General features: G+C 42.8%; 2 protein-coding genes across 5 annotated transcripts in view; one reads left to right on the top strand and one right to left on the bottom strand.

The window, feature by feature from the left end:
* tacc1 (transforming, acidic coiled-coil containing protein 1) overlaps window positions 1-19,990 on the bottom strand; it is a 33,012-nt gene extending 13,022 nt beyond the window's left edge. Inside the window, exons 1-2 of one of the 3 annotated variants that reach the window (XM_030051367.1) lie at window positions 19,836-19,990; window positions 395-504 (exon numbers count right to left, since the gene is read on the bottom strand). Coding sequence is in view for 2 of the 3 variants with exons in the window: in XM_030051365.1 (XP_029907225.1) it covers window positions 395-504; window positions 1,475-1,638 (274 nt within the window). In the remaining variant the exon portion in view is untranslated. Of the gene's footprint in view, window positions 1-394; window positions 505-1,474; window positions 2,065-15,526; window positions 15,648-19,835 lie in introns of those variants that run through there. The other 2 variants (XM_030051366.1, XM_030051365.1) reach the window with 2 other exon arrangements.
* Window positions 6,463-14,885, top strand: aggf1 (angiogenic factor with G patch and FHA domains 1). Of its 2 annotated transcripts, none has more exons than XM_030051368.1 (16): window positions 6,463-6,541; window positions 6,627-6,688; window positions 7,803-8,002; window positions 8,111-8,210; window positions 8,301-8,485; window positions 8,670-8,801; window positions 9,252-9,452; window positions 10,156-10,597; window positions 10,878-10,986; window positions 11,614-11,665; window positions 11,766-11,867; window positions 11,973-12,138; window positions 12,672-12,751; window positions 12,850-12,977; window positions 13,608-13,707; window positions 13,873-14,885. In XM_030051368.1, exons 3-16 carry the CDS (start codon window positions 7,811-7,813, stop codon window positions 14,125-14,127), a joined length of 2,244 nt encoding a protein of 747 aa, XP_029907228.1. In that variant the 5' UTR covers window positions 6,463-6,541; window positions 6,627-6,688; window positions 7,803-7,810; the 3' UTR covers window positions 14,128-14,885. The 2 variants fall into 2 exon arrangements, with proteins under 2 accessions (XP_029907228.1, XP_029907229.1); XM_030051369.1 differs by lacking the exon at window positions 10,156-10,597 and adding an exon at window positions 9,668-9,737.
* Window positions 19,991-21,364: the final 1,374 nt, after the last annotated feature.

Here is a 21,364-nt window from a genome sequence, read left to right as displayed (position 1 = left end):
TATTTTTATTTAGTTTGTGTATGTTTTACTGAGCAATGACTTTGTAATGCATGCTAACTATTGTTTATTATTTACCACATGAGCACTAGCAAACGTGCACACACACACATACACACACATCATGCATTAGCCTTCAGACAGACATCAAAAGACTCTAGTTGCCATGGCAACTTCAAAAAAAGTACACTCTGTTCAAGCGTGTTTGCCGTGAACTACTAAAATGGCCCTTTATTTATGAGTGTGCGTTCAGTTTGTTTGTAATAACAGGAACCTTCAAGTCGTGTACACCTAATTAGCCCGAGGTACGAATGCTTTGTGCGTCCCTCACCTTGTCTCTCTCGCTCTGTCTCTGTCTATTATTTGCACACTAGCCAGTTCTCAGCACCAGCCTCACCTGCTCTGCCTGTATCAGTGTTGTTGTTCTCCAGCTCTCCTGGGGCCGGCAGAGGTTCATGGACTGGAGTTGCTGCTTCAGGAGTCTCAAAATGGCCCTCTGAGTCAGAGCTGTGGCAGTCAGAGAGAGACAGACAAAAAAAAAATGTGCACAGTGAATACAAAACCTTGATATTAAGTTACATAACTTGTGGCCTATTGACATGGACACTAATATCACACAATCATTTAACACTGTGGTGTGCAATATCTGGCTGGACGCTCATCACAGAGTTTGATAGCTGTAGGAGACCCAAACCCAGTACCCAATATTGACTCTCCTCTAAAATACAAGAGGTAATCTAGAAGACTCAGAAGGTACAGGAGGTGTGTGTGTGTGTGTGTGTGTGTGTGTGTGTTTGGGGGGGGGGTCTCTTGTGAAGCTCCTCTGCCGTTCAGACAATGGCCTGAGGTGATAATGTTATCACAAGCAGACACAAGGAACAGAGACAGGCCACGGTGCCTTGTGTATGTGCCATATGTGTGTGTGTGTGTGTGTGTGTGTGTGTGTGTGTGTGTGTGTGTGTGTGTGTGTGTGTGTGATGCTTACATCGTTACTATAATTTGTACCAGTCTACAATGCTGGGGCACATGTTGTTTCTGTAAAGCCACATAAATTATGACATTCCTGTGGGCCTGGGACAAACATTATCCTTATAAAAGACTCATCGCTTAGACAACCTCACGTTCCACAGTCACAGGCAGCACAAGAAATACCTCCTTTACTGAACCAGAGCAGAACAGCACGGCCGCTTCAGTGTTGCATAACAAAATGACACCACACTTGATATTTTTTCACGTAAATGACAAACTGTTACTGCTGTGATCTCAGATATATCTTTATTGGCTGGACTGAATCTTTCCCTTGGTCTGTTTCATTCAGCCTTATAGTATTAGTGATTGCACAACCTGACAGGTGGAAAACCATAGAGCACATACCCACCCACCCACACACACACACACACACACACACACACTCCTCTGTACAACGTGAACCTCACTGTCAGGAGTCTCAGGGCTCCACTCTTGGCAGAACACTTGCCTGCAGCCTTGAGATCTCTCCTCCTCTTCCTCTCCTCTCTCTCTGCGTTGCTCCCTCGCCTCCCTCGCCTCCTGCCCCTCCTCATCCTCTTCCTCCTCTCCCTCTGCTCCTCGCACCGCCGTCCACGTCCATTTGGCCCATGACACTGGTGACAGCCAAGACATCGCTTCACTTTCAGCAGGGTTCCTCTTCCTTCCGTCTGTCGATTCAACTGATCAGCGAGATTTGACCACGGTGCTGCTTTCCAGCGCTGAGCTGATCTCTTCTCTCTGCTGTTTCCTCCTCAGTATTCCACCCTGCCAGCAGTCCTCACATCTTCCCAAAGACCTTCACCAACAGCGCTCTCCTCTTCATGTGAGCTGCCAGGTTCGCAAAAGGGGAAGAACACATTTCCTTTTCTACTGCGGAGGCTACCTGTGTGTTTTCTCTCTGAGGATGACAAAGTCTTCAACTGTCTTCTCCCCACCTTCTCCCTATCTTTTCTTTTTCCAGTCACGATTACTTTCCCTGTGCCTCTGTGGTAGAATACCACAGCTCTGATCAGCTGGTTTCCCAAATGCTGCTCTCACTCTCTCCCTCTACATCCCCCAACCCCCCTCCACCTCGGGCCTGTCCACTGAGAGGAAACAGAGGGGAGGCAGGAAGCTCGTGAATCAGAAAATGCTGCAGCTCTGGCTGACTCGGCCAGACTAGTTTCCCCTGTGGTTGGAGAGTGGTATCTCCCTGTCAGGCAGCTCTTCCACTCTGAAGCAGAAGGAGGGAGAGAGAAAACAAACACAGGAGGAGGAGGAGGAGGAGGAGGAGGAGGAGCACTGGTGGGGCTCCACATTTTACAGCCCAAAGAGAGGTTAGGAATGCGGGGCCGGAGCTTAACCCTTCCTTGGTCCCCCAGGCTGTTTAACCATTAGCTGTTTCTCTCATCCAACGGTGGGGACGCAAGACCAGGAGAACCAGTTCAGTCACGTAGTCCCAGGACACCTACCTGACTAAAGGCATGTGACCCAATTTGCCTAAAGTAATGTTTCAGAGCAGACCGCTCCCTGACAAGAAGGCATGACCTCTAATGGACACATCAACAGACACACAGGCTCAGATCAAATATCATAAAGAAAAGGGGGTAAAGGAAAGAAACACTGTCACTGATATTACTGATGATGTGTGTCTGAAATTCCTACGCAGCCTAGGTGACAAAGTCCCTCGACTAAAGTGCTTATAGATATTCAGAGGACTCTCAAAGGACTAACAGGATCTTCACATACAGTGTCTGTCTTCATCAGATCAGCAAAGGATCCTTTTCTGTGCACTGTTGTTGATACTCTTCTCCAACGGTAGCACCTCCAGATGTTGGCTCGCACCAGTAAAACTTTTCCAAACTCCCCATTGAGGAGGGGAGACACATGAGGCTCAGAGTTTCCACATTAGAGTCTAGACCACAGCGAGGGTGGAGCCTCTTTTCTGTCCACTTATTCACCGACTTGGTCCAGTGGAGCTTGCGGTTGAAATGAGGGCAAAGGGAATCCCTGCATGTATTGATCATTTTCTTGTGGGAATCTAAAAAGATGATCACTGGTGCACATGGATCAATCTGTGCTTTTATTGTGGTGCTGGGGCATCGCTAACTATTCTGTGAAACGTTCCTTTCTGGAGACTGTGTTTCTTTGTTTGTTTCTTTGTTGTTGTTGTTGTTTTTTTAACTCATTGAACAGATTAATTTGTCTCTAGTCATGGCTGATAATCCTGGTCAATAGTCCTTGATCAGCACTTAATGTTTGATTAGTAAACAGACACCACTATGAGAAAAGAAATCAGCTACAGCACACAGGGAACCTTAAATGGCAGTTTCATGTCTGCATCTAAGGGGGGGATTTCTTTTTGGCTTGAAGCAGAAGAAAGATTTGGCCCCTTTGTTTCCATGGATTCACTGTTTATTTAAAATTGCCTTTCTGTGCAAGTGCTGAGGGGCTAGTGAGGGCACATGGTAGCCAGGTTTTAGTGGGTTGCATAAGAACTGTCACAGAGACGGATTTTGGCTTTTATCCTCTCTATAAAAGCGTTTTCATTGTATGCTACCTTCTCAGAAATATGTTCACTTCATTGTACTGTGCATGTCGCTGTAGTCCAAACACAGCTGAACACAGAAGAGCACAGATTTCCAATGCATTCAAGAAAACAGAAAACATTAAAGGTGATGCCACTGAGGCCAGGAGAAACGCAGTGAAACAATCTGACCTCCTGTTGTTCCCTTATTGTGAAGGTTTTCTTTTAGTCGGCGCCACACTCAAAATTCTGCTTGCAACAGCATAAATATAATGGCACATCTAGTCTATGTTTAGTCTCCGTGGCAGTTTGGCTGAACATCCAATAACAATATTTTCCCTAGAAAGCAGCTCTGATATACTACTCCGGAAAAGTCAGAAAAGTATACATCCAGACTGCAAATTTGCCCAATGACACGCGGTTCAGAGGCACATGCAAACACACACAACCCCTCCACATGTCTACCCCGGGTCTCTCGAGTACTCTGAGCCCTCACCATAAACGGCAGACCGCATTCTAATTTGAGAGGACAATACTAGAACAAAACCATTATATAACAGGCCTTCCTCTGGAGCCAGAAATAAGTGTGGACACACACACAGAGACGGCCCAAGTCAAATGACTGATTGATTCAGAAATTCCTCTAAACTCAAGAACCAGAGGCAAGGGTGAGAAAACTGAGAGGTGGAAGGGCAGAAAGGAGAAGAGAAGGAAGGAAGTGAGTCAAAATGAGCTGGTGTCACTAGCAGAGAAGAGTGTGTGTGTGTGTTTGTGTTTGTGTGTGTGTGAGAGAGAGAAAGGGGTGGGGTTTGGGGCAAATCAGGGCAGGGACATGACAAGTGCAGCACTAAACTACTGGCACTGGTGGTGATGATGCATGCGGCAGCTATGTTGTAGCAAACAGTAATTTTCTATTTTGCTGTACTGTGACGGTGAAGGAAACCAACACAAAACATGAGGGCAGCTACAGGACTGGCGAGGAATGCTTTCATGTTTCTTTAAAACACCAACACAACTGGGACACGAGCAGACAACAAGCACCAGCAAATGGAGGGCACACAGTTCTGCTTTGCCTTCAAAACAAGGAAGCTGTGGGCCACATCCATCCAGAGAGAGAGTCCTCCAATCACAAAGATACTCACTAATTTATCAGCCATGCTTCAAAGAACAACCCTGAGCTGAAAGAAGACACTGTATGTGTTGCACTGCCATCTAGTGGCTGAAGAGCTTATGACACCTGAGTTAACCATATACACTGAAAGGAGAATGAGGCAGTTTCAACATTTGATTAACATTTGATTGACACACTTAATCCACAGATCAGGAATGAATTTATTGCAGCACTGTGATGATGGACTTTAATACTAGATATAAGAAGTTTAAAGCAGTAGGATAAAGTAGGATGACAATAAAAGTGTTTAGTATGAGGCAGAACGAAGCACTGATGGCAGCAGCAGATCTATAAAGTTTTCCATGCAGTGGCAAAGGTGTAGCGTGGAGTTTTGACAGGGTGGCTTAGGGTGTGGTGGGTAGATCAGGCAACCTTAATGTTAATTAGTTTAGGTTGGAGGTGCAATAATAATAATAATAACCTACAGATCTTCACAAGAAACCTCTCAGTGAAAGAGACAGACTCCTCAGAGAACCTGTCTACAGAAAGCTTGAAATGCAAACTAGAGCTGCTGCTGTATTGGTGGCAATTGGAATCACTGAGGGTGACACAAAGAATGCTGTTAATTTATATAATCTAATTATAATAATTATGTTGCATACTAATCTAAACCTGTAATGCAAACAACAAGCACTGCAATCAGTTCAGCTTCAGTTCATCACTAAATAAACCTACACATTTAACTATATGACCATATCTAAATATCTAAATAATCTATGTGTAGGTTATATACATGAGTTCACAACAGTGTCAATGGTGTGGCTGTCCTTTCGTAAACATTTTCCATCTTGTCTTAGTCTGACAGTGGAGGACTTTAATTTGGTCACTGAATCAATAGAAATGAAACACCACTACTATAGGCCACCACCAGGGGGCAACATAGAGCTCTAAACCCGGCCTCTGTGGTGGTTAAGTGGATACACAAAAGCTTAGATGAATGAAATGTGGAACCATCTAGGAACAAATAACTTTCCCCCTCTGGTTATGCCACCAGTCAACAGCACATATCCTTAATGCTGGTGGAAATCCTCTGAAACTGCCATAATTTTAAACCATCAATCTCACATTTTATAGGGCTGGAGCTGCCATCCCATGCCAACCTTTGAATCCGCCTTTCACTTACTGATAATGCTTAAAAATACAACTGTGCCTCTTTAGTACACAAACCTACAGAAAAGTAGCCAAGTGGCAAAATACAAACTACTTAATGACATGTTGGATAATATTACACACTAAGTCAGCACGAGGCATGTTGTGAGTATTACTGGGTGATAAGTCAACATTTGCCATGGCACTAATGTGATAGGTTACAATATATGATGTGACATATTATAAATTGTTTGCCACTGTAGAATAACTTAGATCAAGTGTTAGATGAAGCTGTGGATACTATTTGAAATTATTTACCAAAATCATCGGCGAGAACAGGATCGGTGTAAAGTAAACAACAAGTCAAGGAGTGGTGAGTTGGAAAAGAGAAGAAATAGAAATGCTGTCTCTTGAAGCATGGAGGGCACCGGACAAGACTCTGAGATTTTGTTGCCAGGGAAAGATGTCAAAGAGGAAAGAAATAAAGACAATTAATTTATTTGTCAGGGGGGAAAAACCCTGGAAGAAGACAGACCGTCAGAATGAATAATTAATAGTTCAATCCAAACAAAACATTACTGGAAAACAGCTGTTTCTGCAAGAGACCGTCTTTGTAGGAGCGACTGTTGACCGCTTGGTGGCGGTAACGCGCTCCACGACGTTTGACCACCTGACTGTCTGTAATCCACGAAGAAGAAACACTTCCTTAGTTAGCTAGCAAATGGCGGCCACGAACACGGTGGACTGTAAACATTTCAGCTGTTATAACTGTAACTGTCTCATTATCCTCAACACATGTACTCCGGTGTGTCGGAAATGCGAAGTGGTTACAAGATGTTTATTTTCAACTTTCAGGTCGGTTTTGGTGGCGAGCTGACGGGGAGTCCGCCGGTAAGAAGACGAAAGCGAAGCAAACGGTAAGGAGCCAAATGAAAAGGAGCATGAATAAAACCCTGAAAATAAAATAAAACTCTGAAGTCTCTGCACCGGCGAGCTGTGTGTTTTAAAGTTCATTTCAAGACCCTTTTATTGGTGTACAAAGCCCTCAATGGTCTTGCTCATAGCTATTTATCACATTTGCTTTTAGCCAATGAAGCCTCTAGAAGCCTCTGGTCGTCTCCCTAAAATCAATCAATAAATCGATAAATATGAGTGTATGCATGTTTGCAGCTCTCATTTCATTTGTGTAAATATCAGTCTACACATTAGTGATTTTTTTCCCCCTGCGACTTCAAATTAAGAGCACGGCTGTGGGAATATTCTCTATGAGTGAAAATCTCATCATACGAGTACTGATTTTTTTTTTTTTTTTTCCTGCAAGCTTTTGAGTGATTTGCTTTATTTCTGTGACCTCAAATTCAGTTCACTTGGGTGTGGATATTTTACACAAGGAAAATTTTAAGCATGTGAGGTCAGAGTTTTGTTTTACAAGTTCTCACATCAAGTCTGCAATCTCTCGCTTTTTGCAACTTATTTATCATCATACTTTATTTTATTACTGTGGTCCAAGTCTCTGAAACTACCTTTGAGAATGTGGATATCATTAAAACCTTTTAAGCTTGGCTTTTAATTACATTTTTATTTATGTATTTTAATCTGATTGCCCCATTGGCCTTTTCGTTTTAATTTAATTTAAATGCCCTACTTTTTGTTTTTTGGTTTTACTCACATCTATACATGTCCTCTTTTTTGCTATTTTATTATTTTATACTGCACTCATAAGCATTTACTTTTTATCAACTGTTTGGAGTTTTTATCTACTTATTTATGTTGTTGTTGTCTTTGTTTTTTTGTGAATCACTTTGTGTCCCATGTATTTCTATAAAGTGTGATATAAATAATTCTGATTCATTAAGGGATTGAAATAAGTCTTGAGCCTTTTTCTGAGGTGATCCAGTCCTGTCTTTCTAACGCTGCTTATTTTCTTTAACCTCTGTTGCAAAACTTACGTCTAGATGAGGCAGCAGACTTGCACTACGTAACGCGCTAAAAATGAATTATTGACTGAAAAGTTTCCTGTGTGTTCTTCAGTCGAGGTAATGGAGACCCAGGATGACCACGGCGAAAAGGACGCAGCGTGCGAGGTGGCTGAGCTGCGTCTGAAAGTGGAGTCTTTGAAGCAGGAGTTGAAGACTTGCCGAGCCGAGCTGGCCAAGTTACAGAAACAACTGATCCACTCCGAAAGACTTCAGAAAACCACTGAGAGCTACAATGAAGACCTCAGGAAACAGGTCAGGCCGTCATACAACTCAACTTGTAACTAACAGGCTGTGGTTCTTTTAGACTGTCTGATGCCCGTCCATCACATTCATGTGTATTTTTTTTTTTTTTCTTGATAGGTTGATGTGCTTAGTGCGGAGATTCATGAGCGGAAGAAGAAAGAAAAAGACCGAGTCAGCAGCGAGACTCAGACAGAAGAATACACATGGACAGAAACTGGTGTGTGTGAGCTTTTGCAATCCAAGCGGATGATTGATTTGTCCTGTCAGAGAGGAGAAAACACCGTAACGTCTGTGTGTTTGTTTCCAGACTATTACAACTATTACTACGGCAGCTACTATCAGACCCCTGAGGCTGCAGAGACTCAGGAAGACGCGACCGCGGCGGGAGGCGAAGCAGCAGACGCCAGCGAGGCGGCAGAGGTTTCAGCATCAGATGCAGTGACTTCAGATGTAACCGGTCAAGCTGACAGCGCCACGACAGCTCCGAAAGAGGTGTGTGTTTGATTTGGAGGCGAATGCAGAACAGATTAGCCAGCAGCTTTTTACACGTATCATCACATGTATACAGGCTGTTAGGAGACAAACATGCTTATGAGGAGTTTTAGCCCAAATACTGTAATGATGAAGCAATCTTTGGAAGGAAATGGGTGAGACTGATTGACTTGCCCTCTTTCAGGAAGGTGATGGAGGATCTATAGCTGACATGTTGCGGGCCACCGCTGAGGAGGCTATGACGCAGACTGGCTTTGTCTTCGACGAGACCACCGGGATGTACTACGACCACAGCACCGGCTTTTACTACGACTCGGTTCGTCAGCAGCTCTTCAGCAAAATTGATCCGTTTAAAGCACCGATTTAAAGACAGTTCGTCATTCTTTGTTGTCGTTGATACTTTGAGCCACAGTTTAGTCATCTGATCCATTTTATGTTTTTGCTGAGTCCCAGTCAAACAGAAAAATCTCAGCACATCACATCCATTTTACATCTGCATTACACCACTACTGCACAAATATTACCGATTAAGGTTAGAAGCATCAAGCCTGTTACAGTAGAAAGGATCACAATTATAACGAAATGTCATTATTCTAAAGATGTGGGTGTCCATTTTCTCTTGATTCTCACAATTTCTTGTTAATTTGTTCAGTTAAATGTATCATTGCACCATTGTGTTGTTAATTATTTGTTGGCACAGATGTTTTATGTTTTAATTTCGCTCAAGCCTTTTTGACATTGACACAGTGCGTTTGCTCTTCCACAGGCCAGTCAGCTGTACTACGATGCCAACACAGGCATTTACTATTACTACGACGCAGAGAGCGGACGGTACCAGTTTCATTCCAGAGTCGAGGTGCCAGCTGCGCAAACCAGCGCCGAGCCGGGCCAAGACAAGAGAGCTGCTGACAAGAAAGGCAAGACGTGGAAAAAGGGGATGAAGAAAAGCTCGCACCAGGATGACAAGGTGTGTGATCAGTTGTTGGTGCATGACATCGGTCTCTTTGCTTTATCAATGTTGTGCTCAGTGGCAGACAGCTGGCTTTTGACTCGAGATAAATGCGACATTTCACATCCTCACACTTCTTTGTGGTCTCAGTCTTCAAATACACTTTATTTATTTATTATTTTTTTGTAACAAATTTGAGGCTAGTTGACTAAAATACTATTCCTCTGACCTAGGTGCAAGAGGTGACTAACAGATTGGCTAAAATGAAGATTTCCTCTCACTGGATTACTGCTTCCCATAGAGGTACACCTTGTAATGCCCACATATAAACCAGATAATATATATTTTTTAAAATTTCAAGCACTGATTTTATTTTATTTAGGTTATTTCAGGCAGGTGTTCATACAAGTATGCAGTTTTGCTTTGTGCAGTTGAAATACTGGCCATAAATTAGTCAGCCCAGAAGCCTTAATACTTGAAAGGTTTTGTTACGCAATGATTTGGTCACTGATTCATATCAGGACGCAAAATAATTTTTGGATCACCATGGATTTCACCGTTACGCTTGAGGTAACATTGTGGGGGTCAACAGCTGTCTTTGAAAACTGAGACCTTTACAAGATGTTCATACAAAAACACACGAGATCGACAAAGCCAGCTTGTCTGCCACGAGTGAACATCAGTGGAGGCGGTAACCACAATGTTGACTGTCTGGTGGCAGGAACTCATTTCTGACGATGTGACGTTGGAAGACAAAGAAATCGAGTGGGTTGAACGGCGAATACCTAAGAAGACCACCGCATCGCGAAAGCACAGACAGCGGTCTTGCAGTCCGGACGCGGCCCCGCACAGAAAAGACGTTTCAGAATCCGTCAAGGACAGTGACAAATCTTCATCCAAGAGGAAGAAGCAGAAAAACGGTTCCCACTCCAGTGATACAGGCAGGTCAAAAAAGAAGAAGAAGAGGTCAAAATCGCAAAAACGTAAGAAGAAGAAGAAGAAAATTGAGGTTCAGAGTGATGACTCAGATGAAAACAGCGAACCGGAAGAAGGCGAGCTCACAGAGTCGGAGAGAGAGTGGGAGTCCACCTCCTCGCTCTCATCCTCCCCCTCGCCATCCAGGGACAGCCCAGAGTCAGACATGGAGACTGAGAGTCAGGAAGGTGAGACAGAGTTTGTTCAGGGCTGCTCTAATATCGGTATAGTAAGGTCTTTGGGAAATAATTTTTTTTTTGTGACCATCATCCTACTTATAATGACCTTTTCTGCAGCTTACATGTCCACTTCACCCCTCTGATATACAAAACTTCATGTGATAGTAAATTTAAACACCAGTCCCTGTCTGCTAATACAACGTAATTTAACAGATGGTGTCGTTGTAGGATGCTGTCATATTTCAGTCATGTGCAGCATTAATTATTTTGGGTTGTGTTTTCTGTGCAGTCCAAGACTTTTGGCCGCCCTGTGTCAGAGTGACAGTGGTCAGGTCTCCTGTACTGCAGGTGGGCACCCTCTTCATCATCACAGCCGACTCTCCAGCCACCATTGGCAGGTTAGTGCTACTTTCTCTTATCATGTGGAAACATGGGGTCCAGTTTCAGTAAAATCATGGACTCTTTTATCCAAAACATTCATGGGAGCATACATTTTTACTGTGGGCTGTCAGAGTGAGAAGCAAACCCCTGATATTAGAGCTGTTGCATTTGCTTTACATCATTGAGCTGCAGTTCCTGAGACTGGTGGGGAGTGAGAGTGAATTGAAGATTGTCTGTGATAATGGTTGCACATCTCCACTTGGGGGATGCTTTGCGATTTACTGATCAGAAAGCATTTGATGCTGTAAAATGTGTAATATCTGCGTCTTCGACTGAAATGTGGCCAGAAGAGCAACACCGTTGAAAGTTTCAGTCCACAGAGAGCAGTGCAGCAAAGATTTGCTGCTGCTAGAAGTGGATGCAGGCAATTACATAGAGAAGAGAAAAAATGTGATTTAGTCCTCAATCAAAATATATATATAAAAAAGAAGACATGAATGAAGAATAAACATGATAGCAAGACAGCAGGCACGAGCTACCTCAGTGAATGTACAAGGAACTGATCATTCATTACGTCATGTTAATGGCACTGAGAAAACCTGAAGATCAGGAAGATAACGTGCTATTTTTCTTTTGAATTGCAGAGAGAAGGATATGGACCATGCAATTCGAATACCGGAAATGGGAGTTAGCAAGGTATAGTTCTGTTTACCTTTCTGCAGGAAGCGAAATGGCACATACAGATCACTGAGTGAAAAATATTTATCTGTTGTTTTTTTTTTGTGCGTGCGAACAGTTCCATGCAGAAGTTTACTTTGACCAGGACCATCAGAGCTACATGCTGGTGGACCAGGGCAGCCAAAATGGGACAGTCATCAACGGCAACAGAATCTTACAGGTCACTGCCGTGTTTGATGTAGTTACTCTACTGAATACGTAAAACATCAATTAAAGAAAGACTTTATTATCAGTGTACTGAATCCTTTTTGGTCTCTGCCTGCAGCCCAAAACCAAGTGCGAGCCATGTACCCTGACACACGGTGACGAGGTGAAGATGGGAGAGACTGTGCTGTCCTTCCATATCCACTCTGGGAGTGACACGTGTGACGGCTGTGAGCCCGGTCAGGTGATGGCTCACCTCAGCAAACACAGGAGAGAGGAGAAGGCAGGTGAGACACCTCGAGAGGAAACACAGCTCACTAATTTAGCTAGTTGCTCGGGACGTTTACTTTTTGTCAAAATTTGCTGAGCTGTTTCTCAGTTTTAGTTGCAGTATTGTTCTTTTTATTCCCTGATTTCACACTATTAAATGTAAACTGTGGATTGTAGAGTATTTAGATTACCACCTAAGCAATGATGAAGGAAATTATGCTTAATACATAAAAAATATATAAAAATTTTGTTTGAAGTTACTGCAAAATCAGTCACAAACTACAGAAATCTTGTTTTATGTACATTCCTTAAAGGACAAAGACAAATGTTTGCACAGCACAGTCTGATTTTGAAAAGGTTTGGTTTGTTCATGACACAAATGTGTTTTTCTTCATGAATAAGGCCATTTACATTTAGGCTACCAGCACATGACATTCACTTGCTGTGGTTTTGAGCTGCAGTGATTGTTTACCTTATCATACTAGATGAACGGAGATGTAAAGTGTTGCTAAGAGCAGCCGTTCTTCACCTATTCTTTATTTTTCCAAAGGACCAACTCTAACCAAAGAGGACAAAGAAGCCCTGAGACAGAAGGAGCTTAAGCAGATGAAGGCCAAATATGGCTTGCAGGTGAGTATAATCAGGACCAGCCGTAGTCAAACACGAGTTTTGCCGCTCTTCTTGTTAAGCAACCCACTAACTCTGTGGTCTTGCCTTTCTGCAAACAGAGCAGTGAGTATGAGGAGGCCAAAGCCCTGAGGAACCCCAGATACAAGGACCGGGCAGAGTCTCGGCGGCAAACAGTGGGAAGTGAAGGTGTTTTCCAGCGAGACGATGCTCCTGCTTCGGTTCATGTGTAAGTGCAGTGTTACCACTAATACAGTGTTACCGATTGTAACTCAGGGTTCCCACATGTCTTGGAAATCCTGGTCATTTCTGGACTAGTTTCCAGTCCTGAAAACACCTGGAAGATTAGAAAAATTATAAAATGTCCATGAAAATTATTTTAAAAATTAATAGAAAAAATATGAATACAATGAAAAATAGAATTTCAAAAAAATATATATATAAAAAAATAGATTCCCCGTCTTAGTGGCAGCTAATACTCTGCCATCGTGTTTTGCCGTTCTGCAGTGCTACATGTTTGGAAGGCAAAACAGGTCAAACACATGCAAATGATGTTTTGATCAACACAGCGTTTGTGCAAATCAGCACATTTACACATGGTTAGCATGTCCATTTTTTATGCATAAACAGCTTGTACAGTGCAAAAACACATTTACACCATGTTATTTGAGACATCAGTTTCACACAGTTTTGAGCTGTTTGGTCACTTTGTTTAATTTTGAATTATTCTAAGATGAACAGTTTCCTTAAGAGGTGGGAACCCTGCAACTGCTGAAATTCGGTAAATCACCAGTGAAATTGAAAATGATATCAGAAACATACTGTTATAAAGCAGCATTTGCTTTTCTTCATCTCAAAGGGAGATCAGCGAAGTCAATAAAGGACGGAAGATGCTGGAAAAGATGGGCTGGAAGAAAGGAGAGGGACTGGGCAAAGAGGGAACTGGAATGAAAGACCCGGTAAGGCTGTTTGACAATTCAGAAAACCGCTCTTCGACATCGCTGATTCATAATTCATAAAACACTCAGGTGTTTTATGAAACAACAAAATGACGTGATTGTCCTTTGAGGTTATTCCTAGATTACTTGTTTGCTTAATTCACTCATCCCTTTTTTCCCCCCCAGATCCAGTTGAAATTGAGGAAGTCCCAGTCGGGTTTGGGGGCCGGTACTACCATGTCTATAGAGGACGTCTCTGTGCCGAGATCCAAATCCCACAGGAACTGGGAGAAAGCCCGTGAGAGATTTGCGGACTCGTGCCAACCCGACACGCTTTCTTCCAAGACACAGAAGGACAGGTCACCCAAACCCTGGGTCAGAGCAGAAGAGACGGAGGCCACAAACACACCAGCAGTCTGTGATAGTGACAACCAAACATAGGAATGACAGTGAGTGCAGAGGTTCACAGTGGATGCAAGAGCAGAGCGGGCAGGCTGGATGTGTACGAACAAAGGGAGCCCCTCCACTCCCCATGAATCATGACAGCTGTAAAGGATGGAGTGCACAGTAACATGGCAGACCTGTTGTTATGCTCCTGTATTTATTTTGTACTGTCTTCACATTAGTGCAAGTTTCAGAGTCTCAGTCTGACTGGTTTCTCTTAGCTCCACTAACTTTGTTCTGAGGCGTGTCCTTAGTCCAAATACTTATCAGCAGTCTGTCTCAAAATCTAAACATCTTGATACAATACAGTCTAACAACCAGTTTGTCCAGAACTGTGCATCAGCAGCATTTCTGCTATACTTTGAACGTCACTAACTTGGACTGTCGAATGCGGTGGTTAGTTTGACGGCGTTTAACATTCAAATGGAGACTGACAGATAAATCTAACTGTGGCGTGTACATGGCCTCGGCGTGTCTCTGCAGTCGTGCCTACAGAGAGCCGCGCTGCTACTGTGCCTTTCAAAACAAGGAGGACGTGAATAGCCTTAAGCAAATATTGACACAGTGAAGATACATTTCTCAGTGAGATCAGACTCTCATGAGGCGTCTTTGGCTCTATGTTGACAGCCTTCCTGACTGAGTTGGTTTGCTAGGCAGCTCATGTTAAACCAGTCTCAACTGCTCTGTGTCCTAACAGTGTCCTAACTTTTTTTTTTTTTTTTTTCTTGCACAATATTAAATTTGAACTATGCTCACCTCTTTGGTTGTTCAATTTGCTTTGTCTTAATAAGAAAAAAGGAAATGGTTTCCTGATATAGCTCTGTAGTGTAGGTGTGCAAACAAACATTCAAAAGCACACACACACACACACACACACACACACACAGACACACACACACACACACACACACACACTTGTAAGACCAGTCAGCAAACGTATTTATCAGTCCATCTGCATGCAGCCTGAGGAGTTATCAGTGAGTTCATTTTGAGAGTGTGAATATTTGCATGTGTGTGCAAGTGTACACTTGAACAGAGGCCACTCACATGTCAATAGGAAAAAGAATGCAACTTCAGCCCCGACAGCAGGTGGTGATTTACACCACAGCACAGTTTTGTATAATGATGATGATCAAGTGTTGAATATGACATTGCTGCTAATGAGCAGTTGTAATCACAAACTAAAGCACTGTTGTAGCATTATGAATAACATTATATATAACACACACAATTCCTCAATATTAACGATCACCCACCCCAGCAGCACTTAAATACAGATTTATAACAATGTACAAGGAGAAAACTCTTGGTAAATCGCTTGTGACCCTGCAGGCTTTTTTGTCATCTAATGTAAAACTGAAATTAACATCGAGTACAGGTGAGTGATCTGACTCACGTGGTGCTACTGTGACTCGGCGAGTTAGCTGGCCCGCTGGTCTTCTTCTGACTCAAAGTGCCGCCCATTTTCACCTTCACTCCTCCAGGATATAGGGAGCTCCTGATCCTACCTGACTGTGTGAGACAGCACAGCCACCAGTGTGTTCCCCTTCCCCTAGCTACTGAACATATTCCCTGGTGTGTGTCTGAGACTGTTCAGCCGGTGCAGCGGGGTTGTAGTGTTACTTTGACACAAGTCTCTGACAGCTGCTTATAGCTCCTCTTGTCCCGCCCCCTTTACTGTCTTCCTACTGCCTTTCCAGTCTCCTCCCTCACCTTCCTGCATGTATCAGAGGTAAACACTCTTTGGGAAGTATAATAAAATTGGGTGGGCCGCTTTTCGTGTCTGTGTGTATGCCTGTTTGCATGGTTGTGCAGGGGAGAAAGTCTCAGCCATAAAAATGATATGCTGTGCGTCATGCTGAGAGTCATGAGATAAAGCAGGGTTTCATACTTGGCTTTGGGGCTTTTTGAAATCTGGCTTGACCAGTTCCTGACACCATAAAGGCACTCTGAGATTGAGAGGAACACTAAGGCACTGTTCTTCCAAACACAGGCTATGCACAGAGCGACGGCTTTGTATGAGCTTTATGCAGAACTAATCACGCAGTGGCTGATCACTAATCCATTTGGATATCTGACTATCTATCTGGTGACTATCTGTTGTCTTTTAGACGTTACATTAGTAGTTTAGTGTTTCAGGGACTGTGGAAGCAATAAATTGTTATTAACAGGTTCAGCTAGGAATTATGGACACCATGCACAGGAGATAAGCAGACCCCTTCAGGACCAGGGGTGTGATAGTTAACTCTTTTCCCAGGTTGATTTATATCACAGTTTGGCTTGAAAACATTGAACTGATTTCACATTTTTTCCCTTTAATTTAAATATATGCCAACAATGTAACACAAAAAGTTGAATGGGGCTTTTTCTAATGTTCTTGAAAGCTTGTGGAGTGTATCAACAGAAAGCCCTTGTCTGCGGCTTGTGCCAGTTATTAGGCCTTAAGTTGTTAATTTATTAATAATGTAAAATTAATAAAAGTGGTGTGTAATGGTCTGCATCACAAATGTCTTTGGTGTAATTTCCCATCATGCTCAAACCTGCACTTGTTTTGGGGGGAAAATGTGCATGGTTAACTGAATCGAGAAGTCTGGGGTCATGGTTTTTGGTTTCGGTGCAAAATTATTACACCCAACTCCAAACTATTATACCATCTATGACAAACATCCATGTTTACCGTTCCACAGCTCAAACACGTCTCCAACTGTCAGACACATACCTAAATTATTAAAATTATGGATTTTAAGCAAGGGGTTCAGTGTCTTGCTCTAAAAGACACTCTTGATGGATATGTTGTCTTTCATGGATTAAATCTGTAACATTTTAGTTAATGGACAATCTCTCAAAAGCCACTGCCACTCTGTGGGAAACAGGAAAAGGTGATGTCTAGTCAGATAGTGTGACCTATCTATCATCATCAGGTGGAGCCTGACATCTACTGGTAGACTTTGAACAGTGTCTCTACGTGTTGTTGCCTTTTCGTTTGGCAGAGTGACCAGACTGTAATCGTGCAGTCCTGGAGAGAGGCGCTCCTCCTCATCATTCAACATTTCCCCTCTCAGGGCATGCCATCATTTCTGAGGCTCTCCACTCTGGTCATGGGCAGGGCTAACCAGTGCTGCACGCATCAGTCACTGGAGTCTGTAATTTTGGAAAATATACCTCAGCCATACAGTTCTGTCACAAAAGCTCACTGAGATGCTATGGCCGTTTTACCATTTCAATGAACTGAATGCTGCTTGCGCACATATGGTGGCTGATTTTGTCCATGTATCGCGTGCTCAGAGCAGACTACAGTTTATCTTTGTACTTTGGAAGGCTAGTCACAATGTGTGGTCACAGCTATCTATTGTAGGAAAAAAAACAGCCATAGAGCAGAATCCAGTCGTTGTGCAGAATACAATCGGCTACTGCAGGGTCATGCTGCTGATGAGAGCCACAAAATGAACACAATGGCTCTGCAGACAAAGGGGAGTCCATTGTTTGCCGTCCACTCCTCGTCTGTTTAGCCAGCACCAATTCCTAAACATACATGCAGTCAGTGTAATGTAATGTGTCACAAGCTCTATCTTGAAAATAAACAGGCTTCAGTAACTGTCTACAATTTTGGAGATGAAAAAGAAAATACTTTTAACTGTTTTGTTTGTAGAGATGGAATGATAGTATTTTGGCTGAGGCATGAAAAATGCATGTGTTTCATATGTTTTTAGGTTTGTTTGTGGGAAAGGTCCCATGAGGAGCCACTGTACTTGGTGCACTTGACTTTGTCTATATATCTTTTATACAGCATGATAAACAAAATGATACGTATGCCAGTGTATGCTTATTCTAATATCTCATTTTTAAACTGCAGTAATGAAGCCTTATGTCTGTGTTTCAAATATACAGTTAAATTCAGCCTCCTAGTTTGACTCTGAGAGAAGCAGAAGCCTCTCCACAACAGACTCAGCACTTTAAGTTTCACTTTAGCCGGCACATGTCTGTCTGCCTCAGTCTAACTCTGTTCCCAGCCCTCATAATGCGCTGGCAGTCTCACTCTGGCCTGCGATTCCATTGAAAGGCAAGCGACCATGAGCAACGAGAAGCTGAGAAACAGTCCTGTGTTGACTCAACTTCCCCCATCACTTCCGTCTCTGCGCCAGCAGCCGAGCCTCTACAAATCAAAGCAGAACTCTTGAGAACACAAGATTTCATCACGTATTTTAGTAAATTTTGTTTGTGATCCCTGGAAAACATCCAGAGGACATTCCAGCACAATATATTGAGCACAGAAAATGTCCTTGTTGACTGTGAACCTTCATGTGAGCGGAGGGGGGGGGCGTCAGGAAGCTGGAGTTTAAAGGTTCACAAATCACTCACTGCAAATTTCTAAGCTGATCTTGGCTGAGAGGAAATGATTCTCATTCCAGCCACATTCCAGTGTGAATGTAAAGCATGTAAATAAGCCTTGAAAAGTTTTGTGCTAAAATAACATGCAGCATTTAGAAAGAAGTGAAACATTTCTCTTTTAACGCAATTGTCTCCGTGAAGTTGAATTGCATTTTGAGGTACCCATATTGTGCTTTACTTGTTACAAAGTTGTCATATCCATACAAGATGGATATTCAGCACAATAGGAAGAACTACTTCCTATGTAATGCCCTTCAGCTTAACACAAATACCCAACCCAGAGCAGAATTCCTGCGCTCCAAGCTCAGTGGAAATACACATTCCTAGGAGCTACGACTTCCTCCCGGCAAGTGACTCTGAGGAACCGCTGTTGAACGTCTTCCACCCCTGGCCTTTCCTTCTTGGCTCAGCCCGGGCCTCAGGGTGTGTCTCCCAGTGACCTCATCCTCCCAGAAAACCTCCAGAAACCTCAGGAGAACCATTCACATGATGCAAGCTCCATACAAGCTGTCCGCAATAACAAAACGCTCAGACCAAACGGGGTACACAGGAAATCTTCACACGCATGTTACATCAACAGCACCGCTGCTATCACCTCTGGACACTTTGTCCATTCAGCCAGAGTATCAGCCTGTGAAAAACGTGTGTCTGTGTGTGCAGACTAGCATCCTGTTTATACAGCCTTGTCACGGCTGCCTGGTGAGAACTTTAAAGCTCGGCTCTGAAGCTGGAACAAGCGATCAAGAAGTGGGAGTCTGACTCACATTGAATCCCTGTAAACAGAGAAACTTGCAGTCGTAAGAGCCTCACCCTTCTTACCAAAGTTCATTTCATTCAAATCTTTGTTTCTAATTCCCCCTTAAGAGAGGGAATCTCATTTGGGTAATTGAGCAACTTCAGTAAACTACTTACACAGCCTTCATTATAACGGCATTAAGTATTTCCATACAATGAATGCAACTTTCACCATCTGTATTACACCCTGCATTTTGGTTAGAAACTCTTTCCTAAAGTTGGAATCCGCTAGATTAGGAACACTGTGCTGTCTAACTGTTGTAATTACCACCGAGAGGAATTACATGTTAAATGAACAGGGTCTTTGTGTTCATGCGAAAGAGAAAAGCCCTAGTATGGTGTTAGGATTTTTAAACCGGTCACAATGGATTCAATGAGTCATCTGCCATGCTGTTCAAAAGTCCAGAGATCAGCAAGAGAGAACTTACACTTTCTGCTCAAAAGAGATAAGTACACACATAACGGTGCACCTGACCGACACACAGCTGTCACACATTGAATTTCAGAGTGTTAAGTCATACCTTGGTTTCTCTGAGGACAGACTCCACAGGAATGAAGGCTTTGAGGGATCTGCTGTGAGTTTTTGTCCTTCCAGAACACAGAGGAATTAAAAGCCTTTGGTTTGTGACAGACGTCCTTTTGGGAGTATTAGCTGCGAGTGTTGTTTGGAGTTGCCGCTTTCAGAGCGAGAATACTTGTCCTCCCTGTGTGGTGGAGCCTATTCCATGTAGCTAGATGGGAAATGGGAAATGAACTTTCTGGGCAGCAAGCCAAGAACAGAGCGGGTCTTAAAGACACAGGAGTTGCAATACTATGTAAAGTTTAGGCTCACATTCCATTTGCAATACCATAATTCTCAGGCAATTGGAAAAACATTTCCAGCTGCTGTGTTTGTCAATTCCACACACATAGCAGCGTTTATTTAATGAGAGCAGAAATTTCAAAGTTTCCAGTGTTACCTAATAGGTCCTGCAAATGAACACCAAAATATGGATGATGAGGAATTTGAGAAATACATGTTCTCAAAATCACACTGACATAATGACATTCTGCATATTTGTGTTATTGGTTTATGTTGTTTTCAGCAAAAAGCAATGTGATGCAGTCTTTAGTTGCACACAGCAGGTTTAAACTAACATCCAGCAGAACTGAAATTTGGATTGTTTGGTATTTTGACGTCAGTAAATCTCCTGTTAATACCAAAAGATATTTTTGAGGCCCATTTCCCTTAGGAAAAAAGGTCAGACTCAGAGGATAATAAATGACTTTTGCCTCTATTCAAGATCCCAGTCAAAATGAGATTCAGATGTGCAGTAGGGGAATCAGAAGAGAGGAAACATATGACAGTTCAGTTTGCATGAATCAGTTGTTACTGCTATACTGCCTTGAAAACCAATGACTTGTCTGCAGGATCTATAAAAAAAATGAAATCAATAAAAATACTAATGAGGTAACAGGCCTTTTCCAGAGTGGTAGCCCACTTTTAATAAATCATCATCTGATGGGTTTATAATTTCTGCAAGGTTTTGCTGATACTAATGATACTGGTAATAGTAATTATCAGACAGTGAAATATAATCATCACACTAGGCAAGATAATTAGTCATAGTCTGTAAATCAGTGAGCTGGTGTCACCCTCTAGTGGTTTTTCTCATTATGCAGCAGAGGTAGAATGCCCTGGAGTCAGATGGGGCTTTATACGGGACGATTGCTAAACATTTCCTGGGGTTCTGAAGCTGAATAGATGGAAATAACACAGCAGGCTTCCTTTGCCAAACAAGACAAACAAATTTCTGAGGCATTTTAATATACGCAACAGAGAGGTGCAAGGTAGAAAGTCCTTTGAAAATATTTTGTTCATCTCAAAGTGTTGCATTCATAGAAAAGCTGATGAATAAAGATCAACAGCAGCACACGTCTACTGAATAGAGCTAGGTAGGGAGGTAATATGACACAGTATTACTTTGGTTAGAAAATATCCAGACCCTTTGCGGCAACCGGCGTCTTCAAGGCGGTTTGACGGTGAAAAGTGTGGATTAACTTCGAGGCT

Source organism: Myripristis murdjan, chromosome 5 (genome assembly GCF_902150065.1).
Source record: "Myripristis murdjan chromosome 5, fMyrMur1.1, whole genome shotgun sequence".
NCBI classification, from domain to species: Eukaryota; Metazoa; Chordata; class Actinopteri; order Holocentriformes; family Holocentridae; genus Myripristis; species Myripristis murdjan.
The sequence above is the reverse complement of the archived record's forward strand: the minus strand, read 5'-3'. Positions and strand labels throughout refer to the sequence as shown.